This window comes from Oncorhynchus nerka, linkage group LG23 (genome assembly GCF_034236695.1).
Source record: "Oncorhynchus nerka isolate Pitt River linkage group LG23, Oner_Uvic_2.0, whole genome shotgun sequence".
NCBI classification, from domain to species: Eukaryota; Metazoa; Chordata; class Actinopteri; order Salmoniformes; family Salmonidae; genus Oncorhynchus; species Oncorhynchus nerka.
Window position 1 is genome coordinate 15865580 of NC_088418.1, and position 15000 is coordinate 15880579.

At 41.3% G+C, this 15000-nt stretch overlaps 1 protein-coding gene across 2 annotated transcripts in view; it reads right to left on the reverse strand.

The window, feature by feature from the left end:
- LOC115106344 (neurexin-1a-like) overlaps nt 1-15000 on the reverse strand; it is an 84419-nt gene that overhangs the window by 5095 nt on the left and 64324 nt on the right. For both annotated transcript variants that reach the window (XM_029628974.2, XM_065007899.1), the window contains 2 exons: nt 12337-12426; nt 5758-6071 (listed from right to left, as the gene is read on the reverse strand). In XM_029628974.2, the coding sequence (XP_029484834.1) occupies nt 5758-6071; nt 12337-12426 (404 nt within the window). The remainder of the gene's footprint in view (nt 1-5757; nt 6072-12336; nt 12427-15000) is intronic.

Consider the following 15000-nt stretch of genomic DNA (forward strand, 5'->3'; position numbering starts at 1 on the left):
CTGCTCACTTTAATAATGGAACACTGGTCACTTTAATAATGGAACACTGGTCACTTTAATAATGGAACACTGGTCACTTTAATAATGGAACACTGGTCACTTTAATAATGGAACACTGCTCACTTTAATAATGGAACACTGGTCACTTTAATAATGGAACACTGGTCACTTTAATAATGGAACACTGCTCACTTTAATAATGGAACACTGCTCACTTTAATAATGGAACACTGCTCACTTTAATAATGGAACACTGCTCACTTTAATACTGTTTACATACGGTTTTACTCATTTCATATGTATATACTGTATTCTAGCCGAGGCCACCCTATTTAACTATTTTTGTACATATAATATTCTTCAGATATATTTAATATTCTATCCATATTCTGTCTGTAATGTATATACATCCAATCACACAGTTTGAACACATCTACTCATTCAAGGGTTTTTCTTATTTTATTTTTCTTATTTTATTTTCGACATTGTAGAATAACAGTGAACATATCAAAACTATGAAATAACACATATGGAATCATGTAGTAACCAAAAAAGTGTTAAACAAATAAAAATACATTTTATATTTGAGATTCTTCAAAGATTCTTCAAAGTAGCCACCCTTTGCCTTGATGACAGCTTTGCACTCTCTTGGCATGCTTTTCCAACAGTCTTGAAGGAGTTCCCACATATGCTGAGCACTTGCTGGTTGCTTTTACTTCACTCTGCGGTCCAACTCATCCCAAACCATCTCAATTGGGTTGAGGTCGGGTGATTGTGGAGGCCAGGTCATCTGATGCAGCCATCACTCTCCTTCTTGGTCAAATAGCCCTTATACAGCCTGGAGGTGTGTTTGGGGGTTATTGTCCTGTTGAAAAACAAATGATAGTCCCACTAAGCGCAAACCAGATGGGATGGTGTATAGCTGCAGAATGCTGTGGTAGCCATGCTGGTTAAGTGTGCCTTGAATTCTAAATAAATCACTGACTGTGTCACCAGCAAAGCACCCACACACCATCACACCTCCTCCTCTATGCTTCACGGTGGGAACCACACATGGTGACATCATCTGGTCACCTACTCTGCGTCTCACAAACACACAGCGGTTGGAACCAAAAATCGCAAATTTGGACTCAGTACAAAGGACAGATTTCCACCGGTCTAACGTCCATTGCTCGTGATTCGTGGCCCAAGCAAGTCTTGTCTTCATATTGGTGTCCTTTAGTAGTGGTTTCTTTGCAGCAAGGCCTGATTCACACAGTCTCCTCTGAACAGTTGATGTTGAGTTGTCTGTTACTTGAACTCCGTGAAGCATTTATTTGTGCTGCAATCTGAGGTGCAGTTAATGGTAATGAACTTATCCTCTGCAGCAGAGGTAACTCTGGGTCTTCCTTTCCTCTGGCCGTCCTCATGAGAGCCAGTTTCATCCTAGCACTTGATGGTTTTTGCGACTGCACTGAAATTTCCAGGATTGACTGACCTTCATGTCTTAAAGTAATGATGGACTGTAATTTCTCTTTGCTTATTTGAGCTGTTCTTTCTATAATATGGACTTGGTATTTTACCAAATAGGGCTATCTTCAGTATACCACCACTACCTTGTCACAACACAACTGATTGGCTCAAACGCATTAAGAACGAAAAATATTCCACAAATGAACTTTTAACAAGGCACACCTGTTAATTGAAATGCATTCCAGGAGACTACCTCATGAAGCTGGTTGAGAGAATGCCAAGAGTGTGCAAAGCTGTCATCAAGGCAAAGGGTGGCTACTTTGAAGAATCTCAAAAATAAATAAAATATATTTTAATTTGTTTAATACTATTTTGTACTTACATGATTCCATGTGTTATTTTATAGTTTTTATTCTGCAATGTAGAAAATATAAAACATATAGAAAACCCTTGAATGAGTAGGTGTGTCCAAACTTTTGACTGGTACTATATATATATATATATATATATATACTCCGGATTCCGACATTGCTCGTCCTAATATTTCTATATTTCCTAATTACATTCTTTTACTTTTTAAATGTGCATTGTTGTGTATTGTTAGATATTACTGCACTATTGGAGCTAGGAACAAAGCATTTCGCTACACTCGCAATAACATCTGCTAAATATGTGTATGTGACGAATAAGATGTGATTTGATTTGATCAAACTGGTATAACTAAAGACAGCCTTTCAATACCATTAGAATCCAAGTTGATTCAACATTTTCCATCTTATCAAAAGGGAACTGTTTCCTCAGCTTACCTCTACTCACATGCCAATCAAACTACAGACCTGTCAATCAACCACCCTTTTAAGTTGTCAATTAAAAGTGAGCCAATTAAAAGTCTGTTCCCCACTTGTGAACAATGCCAACCTCTTCCTATAGCCTCATCTCCTCTTTATCGCTCTGTCTCTCCGCCTCTCCGTCTCTCCTCTACAGCCTTATCTCTCCCTCTCTTTGTCTGGCAGTGATGCATGCTGCCTTCCAGCACAGATGGATAATGAAAGGGAGAGCGAGTGAGAGACAGATAAAGAAAGGGAGAGAGAGAAAAGAAAAGGGAATGATAGAGAGATGAACTGAAGGAGGAAGATGTGATCATGCTGAAGGAGTAAAATCAGTACCTGATCAGCTGAACAATGCCAACGAGCGTCCATGCCTGCCTGACTGCCTAGCTCACACATCACACACACACACACACACACACACACACACACAAACGGTTAACACACACTGCTCTGCCACTGTCTTCAGAAACACACACACATCTGTTAGCAGCAGCTCTGTCAGCGTGGAGAAACGAGGAGAGAATAGGAGATGTACTGATACACTAACTACCTATCACTGCTGACAGAGAGAGAGAGAGAGAGCAAGAGGAGACAGAGCGAGAGAGGGGGGGTCTGAGGTTGCTATAGTTGGTTCTACCCATAAAACACACGAAGGCACACACGCACTCACACACGCACAAATGCCATACACACACACACACACACACACACACACACACACACACACACACACACACACACACACACACACACACACACACAGAAAAACATCCAAACTAAATTGAGCAGAGTGAGACAGAGTTGACACTCTTCAACATTATTAATAATTCAGACTCATAGGAGGGAATCTCACTAAATTCAGGAAGAAACACACACACACACCCACTGCACCATATCAAGCATACATATGACCTAATTCCTATCTTGGTATACCACCGACTGCACACACACACACACACACACACACACACACACACACACACACACACACACACACACACACACACACACACACCTGAGGTGTAAAGAGCAACACTGTCGGTGAATCTCAAACCACCGCCTTGCCCCTACCAACTCGCTCTGAGGGCCCTCCGTTTTCACGTGTTTCTGAGGGTGTTGCTCAGAGTGACTTCCAGAGAGTGGAGAGGGGATCAGTAAACCCATCAACGTCGGGACACACTGGTGATTTAAATGATGCAATTCATGTTCCACTTTTAAATAGTAAAATGAGCATGAAATTCTATTGCACAAATCCCACCAGATGTAAAGATTAGTAACAGTTAAACATTTCATTTGGGAGGTATTTCATCTGTTACATGTGTCAAGTCTCGAAATCCGACATAAACAAATGCATGTGACATATAATTAGGAACACCGCTCCGTTGTTTTGTAGGTAAGGGGATAGCACTTAGCTTTGAAGCCTGCAGCCTTGCTGAGGGTCTAATTAGCCACTACACCCTGGATCATTTTCACTGCCTCAGCATTTGGACACTTGTGCATATGGCGGAGGTGCACGTGAAAGCGCCAATGGAGGGCCGAAGTGCGAGGGGAAGGGAGTGATTTGGGATTCAGCCTGTGTCTCACTCAGTCACTTAAACCCTCCCTCCATCCATCCATCCATCCATCCAGATCCATTATTGATGCCTGAGGCGCACAGCTCTGCATTCCATTATTTATGTCTGAGACAGCTGGCAGCCTATACCCAGAGGAGCTATACACTATGGAGCACAACAGAAAGAGAGAGAGGTTTCACTATCTCCATGGCAACTCGCATCATTGGATAAAAAAAAAATTCAGAGCATGGCAGAACATTTCATGACCCAGAATCCCTCTCCACACAGAGAGCCTGTTCATCATCATAACCTCCTGACTAGTCATAGCAGACAAGCGGTGGTCATAGCAGGTCATAACTTTCATAGCAGCTCATAGCAGGTTAACACAGCTCATTGCAGCACACATTTGAGTCCAAATCCATTTCTGACTCATGGTTACCTCTGCTGCAGAGGATAAGTTCATTAGAGTTAGCCTCTCTCAGACTCTCTCAAATAAATTCCTCACAGAGTTCAAGTAACAGAAACATCTCAACATCAACTGTTCAGAGGAGACTGTGTGAACCAGGCCTTCATGGTTGAATTGCTGCAAAGAAACCACTACTAAAGGACACCAATAAGAAGAAGGGTCTTGCTTAGGTCAAGAAACACGAGCAATGGACATTAGACCGGTGGAAATCTGTCCTTTGGTCTGACGAGTCCAAATTGGGTATTTTTGGTTCCAACCGCCATGTCTTTGTGAGAGAGTAGGTGAACAGATGATGTCCCCATGTGTGGTTCCCACCGTGAAGCATGGAGAAGGAGGCGTGATGGTGTGGGGGTGCTTGGCTGGTGACACTGTCAGTGATTTATTTAGAATTCAAGGCACACTTAACCAGCATGGCTATCACAGCATTCTGCAGCTATACACCATCCCATCTGGTTTGCGCTTAGTGGGACTATCATTTGTTTTTCCACAGGACAATGACCCAACAAACCTCCAGGCTGTGTAAGGGCTATTTGACTAAGGAGGAGAGTGATTGAGTGCTGCATCAGATGACCTGGCCTCCACAATCACCCGACCTCAACCCAATTGAGATGGTTTGGGATGAGTTGGACTGCAGATTGAAGTAAAAGCAGCCAACAAGTGCTCAGCAAATGTGGGAACTCCTTCAAGACTGTTGGAAAGCATTCCAGGTGAAGCTAGTTGAGAGAATACCAAGAGTGTGCAAAACTGTCATCAATGCAAAGAAGAATCTAAAATCTAAAATATATTTTGATTTCTTTAACACTTTTTTGGTTTCTACATGATTCCATATGTGTTATTTCATAGTTTTGATGTCTTCACTATTATTCTACAATGTAGAAAATAGAAAAAATTAAGAAAAACCCTTGAATGAGTAGGTGTGTCCAAACTTTTGACTGGTACTGTATGTAAATGAGATATTTCTGTATTTCATTTTCAATACATTTCTAAAAAGATGTTTTCACTTTGTTATTGTGTGTAGATGGGTGAGCTTGAAAAACAATTGAATTCCTTTTGAATTCAGGCTGTAACGCAACAAAATGTAACACAAAAATAAGTCAAGGGGTATGAATACTTTCTGAAGGCACTGTATATGGTATCTATTTGGGGCTCCCGAGTGACACAGTGGTCTTAGGCACTGCAGCTCAGTGCTAGAGGCGTCACACTACAGACCCTGGTTCGATTCCAGGCTGTATCACAACCGGCCGTGATTGGGAGTCCCATAGAGCGGTGAACAATTGGCCCAGCGTTGTTAGGGTTTGACTAGGGTAGGCCACTGTAAATAAGAATGTATTCCGAACTGACTTGCCTTGTTAAATAAAGGTGAAATAATTGTTTAAAAAAAATCTATATGTGTGAGGTTGCGAATAGCTAAGTTATCCTGTTTATGCCTTAGATAGCGTCATAGTTCGTTTCCTACCTGCTGCGTAGTTCCTCCTCCTTGCTTCTTATTTGTGGCGGTTGTCGTGGTGATGTCGCCGGCATTGGAGGCGGGATCTAATCGGTTGCCCCCGGCGGCAGCGCTGGATTGGGGAGTGATGGAGGAGGAGGGCATGTCCCCAACCAATCGTGTGCTGCCCTCCAGGCGGATGTGGGCGTGTCCCTCGGCGGCCATGTTGAGTATCTTCAGTCCGTTGTAGTAGAGACCGGCCATCTGACCCTGGAACTGACCTGCTTCCTTTCCTCTTCCCACCGTCACCGTCGTCTGGCTGTTGAAGATGGTCAGCTGGCGGCCTGGACACACACACGTCGTCGTGTGATGATAATACACACATTAAGCATGGTGTTAATGAGTTGTAAGCATGGTGTTAGGTTGTTGTAAGCATGGTGTTAGGTTGTTGTAAGCATGGTGTTAGGGTGTTGTAAGCATGGTGTTAGGGTGTTGTAAGCATGGTGTTAATGAGTTGTAAGCATGGTGTTAGGTTGTTGTAAGCATGGTGTTAGGGTGTTGTAAGCATGGTGTTAGGGTGTTGTAAGCATGGTGTTAGGGTGTTGTAAGCATGGTGTTAGGGTGTTGTAAGCATGGTGTTAGGGTGTTGTAAGCATGGTGTTAGGGTGTTGTAAGCATGGTGTTAGGGTGTTGTAAGCATGGTGTTAGGTGTTGTTAAGCATGGTGTTAATGAGTTGTAAGCATGTTGTTAATGCATGGTGTTAATGGTTGTTGGTGTTAAGCATGGTGTTAATGGTTGTTGGTGTTAAGCATGATGTTAATGACTTAAGCATGGTGTTAGTTTGTAAGCATGGTGTTAGGATGTTGTAAGCATGGTGTTAGGGTGTTGTAAGCATGGTGTTAGGGTGTTGTAAGCATGGTGTTAGGATGTTGTAAGCATGGTGTTAGGGTGTTGTAAGCATGGTGTTAGGGTGTTGTAAGCATGGTGTTAGGGTGTTGTAAGCATGGTGTTAATGAGTTGTAAGCATGGTGTTAATGAGTTGTAAGCATGGTGTTAATGAGTTGTAAGCATGGTGTTAATGAGTTGTAAGCATGGTGTTAATGAGTTGTAAGCATGGTGTTAATGAGTTGTAAGCATGGTGTTAATGAGTTGTAAGCATGGTGTTAGGGTGTTGTAAGCATGGTGTTAGGATGTTGTAAGCATGGTGTTAGGGTGTTGTAAGCATGGTGTTAAGCATGGTGTTAGGATGTTGTAAGCATGGTGTTAGGGTGTTGTAAGCATGGTGTTAGGGTGTTGTAAGCATGGTGTTAGGGTGTTGTAAGCATGGTGTTAGGATGTTGTAAGCATGGTGTTAGGTTGTTGTAAGCATGGTGTTAATGAGTTGTAAGCATGGTGTTAATGAGTTGTAAGCATGGTGTTAGGGTGTTGTAAGCATGGTGTTAGGATGTTGTAAGCATGGTGTTAGGTTGTTGTAAGCATGGTGTTAATGAGTTGTAAGCATGGTGTTAATGAGTTGTAAGCATGGTGTTAGGGTGTTGTAAGCATGGTGTTAGGATGTTGTAAGCATGGTGTTAGGTTGTTGTAAGCATGGTGTTAATGAGTTGTAAGCATGGTGTTAGGGTGTTGTAAGCATGGTGTTAGGGTGTTGTAAGCATGGTGTTAGGGTGTTGTAAGCATGGTGTTAATGAGTTGTAAGCATGGTGTTAGGGTGTTGTAAGCATGGTGTTAGGATGTTGTAAGCATGGTGTTAGGTTGTTGTAAGCATGGTGTTAATGAGTTGTAAGCATGGTGTTAATGAGTTGTAAGCATGGTGTTAATGAGTTGTAAGCATGGTGTTAATGAGTTGTAAGCATGGTGTTGTAAGCATGGTGTTAGGATGTTGTAAGCATGGTGTTAGGATGTTGTAAGCATGGTGTTAGGGTGTTGTAAGCATGGTGTTAGGATGTTGTAAACATGGTGTTAGGGTCTTGTAAGCATGATGTTAGGGTGTTGTAAGCATGGTGTTAGGTTGTTGTAAGCATGGTGTTAGGGTCTTGTAAGCATGGTGTTAATGAGTTGTAAGCATGGTGTTAGGTTGTTGTAAGCATGGTGTTAGGATGTTGTAAGCATGGTGTTAGGGTGTTGTAAGCATGGTGTTAGGGTGTTGTAAGCATGGTGTTAGAGTGTTGTAAGGATGGTGTTAATGAGTTGTAAGCATGGTGTTAATGAGTTGTAAGCATGGTGTTAATGAGTTGTAAGCATGGTGTTAGGGTGTTGTAAGCATGGTGTTAATGAGTTGTAAGCATGGTGTTAATGAGTTGTAAGCATGGTGTTAATGAGTTGTAAGCATGGTGTTAATGAGTTGTAAGCATGGTGTTGTAAGCATGGTGTTAATGTGTTGTAAGCATGATGTTAATGAGTTGTTGGTGTTAAAGCATGGTGTTAGGGTGTTGTAAGCATGGTGTTAAGGGTGTTGTTGTAAGCATGGTGTTAGAGTTGTAAGCATGGTGTTAGGGTGTTGTAAGCATGGTGTTAATGAGTTGTAAGCATGGTGTTAATGAGTTGTAAGCATGGTGTTAATGAGTTGTAAGCATGGTGTTAATGAGTTGTAAGCATGGTGTTAATGAGTTGTAAGCATGGTGTTAATGTGTTGTAAGCATGGTGTTAGGGTTGTTGGTGTTAGGGTGTTGTAAGCATGGTGTTAGGGTGTTGTAAGCATGGTGTTAGGATGTTGTAAGCATGGTGTTAGGTTGTTGTAAGCATGGTGTTAATGAGTTGTAAGCATGGTGTTAATGAGTTGTAAGCATGGTGTTAATGAGTTGTAAGCATGGTGTTAGGGTGTTGTAAGCATGGTGTTAGGATGTTGTAAGCATGGTGTTAGGTTGTTGTAAGCATGGTGTTAATGAGTTGTAAGCATGGTGTTAGGGTGTTGTAAGCATGGTGTTAGGGTGTTGTAAGCATGGTGTTAGGGTGTTGTAAGCATGGTGTTAGGTTGTTGTAAGCATGGTGTTAGGTTGTTGTAAGCATGGTGTTAATGAGTTGTAAGCATGGTGTTAATGAGTTGTAAGCATGGTGTTAATGAGTTGTAAGCATGGTGTTAGGGTGTTGTAAGCATGGTGTTAGGATGTTGTAAACATGGTGTTAGGGTCTTGTAAGCATGATGTTAGGGTGTTGTAAGCATGGTGTTAGGGTGTTGTAAGCATGGTGTTAGGTTGTTGTAAGCATGGTGTTAGGGTCTTGTAAGCATGGTGTTAATGAGTTGTAAGCATGGTGTTAGGTTGTTGTAAGCATGGTGTTAGGATGTTGTAAGCATGGTGTTAGGGTGTTGTAAGCATGGTGTTAGGGTGTTGTAAGCATGGTGTTAGAGTGTTGTAAGGATGGTGTTAATGAGTTGTAAGCATGGTGTTAATGAGTTGTAAGCATGGTGTTAATGAGTTGTAAGCATGGTGTTAGGGTGTTGTAAGCATGGTGTTAATGGTGTTAGTTGTAAGCATGGTGTTAAGCATGGTTAATGAGTTGTAAGCATGGTGTTAGGAGTTGTAAGCATGGTGTTAAAGCATGGTGTTAGTAAGCATGGTGTTAATGAGTTGTAAGCATGGTGTTAGGTTGTTGTAAGCATGGTGTTAGGATGTTGTTGTAAGCATGGTGTTAGGGTGTTGTAAGCATGGTGTTAGGGTGTTGTAAGCATGGTGTTAGGATGTTGTAAGCATGGTGTTAGGTTGTTGTAAGCATGGTGTTAATGAGTTGTAAGCATGGTGTTAATGAGTTGTAAGCATGGTGTTAGGGTGTTGTAAGCATGGTGTTAATGAGTTGTAAGCATGGTGTTAATGAGTTGTAAGCATGGTGTTAATGAGTTGTAAGCATGGTGTTAGGTTGGTGTTAGGGTGTTGTAAGCATGGTGTTAATGAGTTGTAAGCATGGTGTTAATGGTGTTAGGGTGTTGTAAGCATGGTGTTAGGAGTTGGCATGGTGTTGTAAGCATGGTGTTAGGGTGTTGTAAGCATGGTGTTAGGGTGGTGTTAGTTGGTGTTAGGAGTTGTAAGCATGGTGTTAGGGTGTTGTAAGCATGGTGTTAATGAGTTGTAAGCATGGTGTTAATGAGTTGTGTTAATGCATGGTGTTAATGAGTTGTAAGCATGGTGTTAGGGTGTTGTAAGCATGGTGTTAGGATGTTGTTGTAAGCATGGTGTTAGGTTGTTGTAAGCATGGTGTTAAGCATGGTGTTGTGTTTAATGAGTTGTAAGCATGGTGTTAGGATTTGTAAGCATGGTGTTAGGGTGTTGTAAGCATGGTGTTAGGATGTTGTAAGCATGGTGTTAGGTTGTAAGCATGGTGTTAATGAGTTGTAAGCATGGTGTTAGGAGTTGTAAGCATGGTGTTAGGATGTTAATGTTGTAAGCATGGTGTTAGGTTGTTGTAGTTGTAAAGCATGGTGTTAGGGTGTTGTAAGCATGGTGTTAGGGTGTAAGCATGGTGTTAGGTGTTGTAAGCATGGTGTTAGGTTGTAAGCATGGTGTTAAGTTGTAAGCATGGTGTTAGGGTGTTGTAAGCATGGTGTTAGGTTATTGTTGTAAGCATGGTGTTAGGTTGTTGTAAGCATGGTGTTAATGAGTTGTAAGCATGTTAGTGTTAATGGTGTTAGTTGTTGTAAGCATGGTGTTAGGTTGTTGTAAGCATGGTGTTAATGAGTTGTAAGCATGGTGTTAATGTTAATGGTGTTAGGGTGTTGTAAGCATGGTGTTAATGGTGTTAGTTGTAAGCATGGTGTTAGGGTGTTGTAAGCATGGTGTTAGGAAGCATGTTGTTGTAAGCATGGTGTTAGGGTGTTGTAAGCATGGTGTTAGGATGTTGTAAGCATGGTGTTAATGTTGTAAGCATGGTGTTAGGATGTTGTAAGCATGGTGTTAGGTTGTTGTTGCATGGTGTTAATGAAGCATGGTGTTAAAGCATGGTGTTAATGAAGCATTGTAAAGCATGGTGTTAGGTGTTAGGATGTTGTAAGCATGGTGTTAGGGTGTTGTAAGCATGGTGTTAGGGTGTTGTAAGCATGGTGTTAGGGTGTTGTAAGCATGGTGTTAGGATGTTGTAAGCATGGTTGTTGTAAGCATGGTGTTAGGTTGTTGTAAGCATGGTGTTAATGAGTTGTAAGCATGGTGTTAATGAGTTGTAAGCATGGTGTTAGGATGTTGTAAGCATGGTGTTAGGGTAAGCATGGTGTTATGTTGTGTTGTTAGGTTGTTGTAAGCATGGTGTTAGTTGTAAGCATGGTGTTAGGGTGTTGTAAGCATGGTGGTGTTAAGCATGGTGTGTTGTAAGCATGGTGTTAGTGTTAGGGTTTAGTTGTAAGGTGTTATGGTGTTAGGGTCTTGTAAGCATGGTGTTAATGAGTTGTAAGCATGGTGTTAGGTTGTTGTAAGCATGGTGTTAGGATGTTGTAAGCATGGTGTTAGGTTGTTGTAAGCATGGTGTTAGGGTGTTGTAAGCATGGTGTTAGGGTGTTGTAAGCATGGTGTTAGGGTGTTGTAAGCATGGTGTTAATGAGTTGTAAGCATGGTGTTAGGTTGTTGTAAGCATGGTGTTAGGTTGTTGTAAGCATGGTGTTAGGTTGTTGTAAGCATGGTGTTAGGGTATTAGCATGTCATAAGCGTGTTGTTAGCAGGGTGTAAGCATGTTGTAAGTATGTTGTTAGCATGTTGTAAGTATGGTGTAAAAATGGTGGCAGGGTGTTGTAAGGATGTTAGCATGTCATAAGCATGTTATTAGCATGGCATACACATGTTGTAAGCATGTTGTTAGCACATTGTAAGCTGTTAGCAGGTTGTTAGCATGTTTAAAGCATGATATGGAACATGTACTCTGGAGTGTGAGACTGGAGAGAGAGAGGAGGAAGAAGGATGAGAGGAAGAGTAGGATGAAGAGAGAATAGATGGGATAGCTGAGAGACGGTTGCTGTGGAGACGCATCATGAGAGAGTCATCATGTTGACATATCGATTGATTATCCTCAAATATGGTTATTACAGCCTTAAGAAGCCCAATGAAGGAAGCATTATGAAGACATATGAAGCTCTATGAAGCACACACAGGTCATAGCTTTGTCTCTGGTCACAGTTAAAGGGAGTTCAGGCATTTAAAGGAGCTCTGCTGAGGGTTAAGAGGTCAATTTGAAACAAAACAGTGCATTGAACATCTCTCAAGTCTTACATGTAATATCTGGTTCTGAACTTTACTTTGACTATACAGATTATGATGTTCAACATTGATATATGCTTTAGTGAACACTTTAAATGTTTACAATTGGAGAAACAATATTATGAAAAATCTTAAACTAGTACATTTTTATCTGTATTAGTTTCACATTTATTCAGATTAATCTTCCCATTGTCCGTTTAACCTGGTATTATTACCTCTCTCTTTATCTACAGTTTACAGTAAATTACTGTATTACAGAACAGTACAGTTACACTACAGTTTACACAGTCTGACAATATTATACTCTAACAGTTACTATAACGTTTAAACTTAGTTATGGATTTATCATTTTAGATGTTAGTTGATGGTCACAGTTTCAACTTCCTTCAGGTTGACTTTTAGCTGAAAGTTTAAAGGCATTTTAATGAATGTTTTTACCTTTGTCGAGTAGCCAATCGTCAACTATTCGACCGAGCCGATAGGGGATTCTCTGTCTAGCGATGGCCAGGCGCTCGTTATCAATGTTGCCTTTAATTTAAAGATGAAAACACAGTAATTACACCTGGCACAGGAGCTGGACAACAAAATAAACAGCCATGAAGAGAAAGTCAAAGTCCTGACCAAGGTCCTGTCGGTCCGAACATTGTTGCTGTGTCATTAACTTCAATAAGAGTTACGTTCATGAGCAGCAACCAGCAAGCAGACATCGACTTTCTGTTCTTGGACTTTGATTTAAAGAGACATTTAAACAGTTACTTAACATCTGACAGACAGGAGACAGCTCTGACTGGGTTTAGAGAGTTTGATGAAACAAGAGAATAATAATGATAATACCTGTTAAAGCTAACAGATCAACCTTCATACACCTCTGTCTAGTGTTTAGCCTTTTAGCTAACAGATCAACTTTCATACACCTCTGTCTGGTGTTTAGCCTTTTAGCTAACAGATCAACCCTCATACACCTCTGTCTAGTGTTTAGCCTTTTAGCTAACAGATCAACCCTCATACACCTCTGTCTAGTGTTTAGCCTTTTAGCTAACAGATCAACCCTCATACACCTCTGTCTAGTGTTTAGCCTTTTAGCTAACAGATCAACCTTCATACACCTCTGTCTAGTGTTTAGCCTTTTAGCTAACAGATCAACTTTCATACACCTCTGTCTGGTGTTTAGCCTTTTAGCTAACAGATCAACCCTCATACACCTCTGTCTAGTGTTTAGCCTTTTAGCTAACAGATCAACCCTCATACACCTCTGTCTAGTGTTTAGCCTTTTAGCTAACAGATCAACCCTCATACACCTCTGTCTAGTGTTTAGCCTTTTAGCTAACAGATAAACCCTCATACACCTCTGTCTGGTGTTTAGCCTTTTAGCTAACAGATCAACCCTCATACACCTCTGTCTAGTGTTTAGCCTTTTAGCTAACAGATCAACCCTCATACACCTCTGTCTAGTGTTTAGCCTTTTAGCTAACAGATCAACCCTCATACACCTCTGTCTAGTGTTTAGCCTTGTAGCTAACAGATCAACCTTCATACACCTCTGTCTAGTGTTTAGCCTTTTAGCTAACAGATCAACCCTCATACACCTCTGTCTAGTGTTTAGCCTTTTAGCTAACAGATCAACCCTCATACACCTCTGTCTAGTGTTTAGCCTTTTAGCTAACAGATCAACTCCCATACACCTCTGTCTAGTGTTTAGCCTTTTAGCTAACAGATCAACCCTCATACACCTCTGTCTAGTGTTTAGCCTTTTAGCTAACAGATCAACCCTCATACACCTCTGTCTAGTGTTTAGCCTTTTAGCTAACAGATCAACCCTCATACACCTCTGTCTGGTGTTTAGCCTTTTAGCTAACAGATCAACCCTCATACACCTGTCTAGTGTTTAGCCTTTTAGCTAACAGATCAACCCTCATACACCTGTCTAGTGTTTAGCCTTTTAGCTAACAGATCAACCCTCATACACCTCTGTCTGGTGTTTAGCCTTTTAGCTAACAGATCAAGCCTCATACACCTGTCTAGTGTTTAGCCTTTTAGCTAACAGATCAACCCGCATACACCTCTGTCTGGTGTTTAGCCTTTTAGCTAACAGATCAACCCTCATACACCTCTGTCTGGTGTTTAGCCTTTTAGCTAACAGATCAACCCTCATACACCTCTGTCTAGTGTTCAGCCTTTTAGCTAACAAATCGACCCTCATACACCTCTGTCTAGTGTTTAGCCTTTTAGCTAACAGATCAACCCTCATACACCTCTGTCTAGTGTTTAGCCTTTTAGCTAACAGATCAACCTTCATACACCTCTGTCTAGTGTTTAGCCGTTTAGCTAACAGATCAACCCTCATACACCTCTGTCTGGGGTTTAGCCTTTTAGCTAACAGATCAACCCTCATACACCTGTCTAGTGTTTAGCCTTTTAGCTAACAGATCAACCCTCATACACCTCTGTCTGGTGTTTAGCCTTTTAGCTAACAGATCAAGCCTCATACACCTGTCTAGTGTTTAGCCTTTTAGCTAACAGATCAACCCGCATATACACCTCTGTCTGGTGTTTAGCCTTTTAGCTAACAGATCAACCCTCATACACCTCTGTCTGGTGTTTAGCCTTTTAGCTAACAGATCGACCCTCATACACCTCTGTCTGGTGTTTAGCCTTTTAGCTAACAAATCAACCCTCATACACCTCTGTCTGGTGTTTAGCCTTTTAGCTAACAGATCAAGTTTCATACACCTCTGTCTGGTGTTTAGCCTTTTAGCTAACAGATCAACCCTCATACACCTCTGTCTAGTGTTTAGCCTTTTAGCTAACAGATCAACCCTCATACACCTCTGTCTGGTGTTTAGCCTTTTAGCTAACAGATCAACCCTCATACACCTCTGTCTGGTGTTTAGCCTTTTAGCTAACAGATCAACCCTCATACACCTCTGTCTAGTGTTTAGCCTTTTAGCTAACAGATCGACCCTCATACACCTCTGTCTGGTGTTTAGCCTTTTAGCTAACAGATCAAGTTTCATACACCTCTGTCTAGTGTTTAGCCTTTTAGCTAACAGATCAAGTTTCATACACCTCTGTCTAGTGTTTAGCCTTTTAGCTAACAGATCA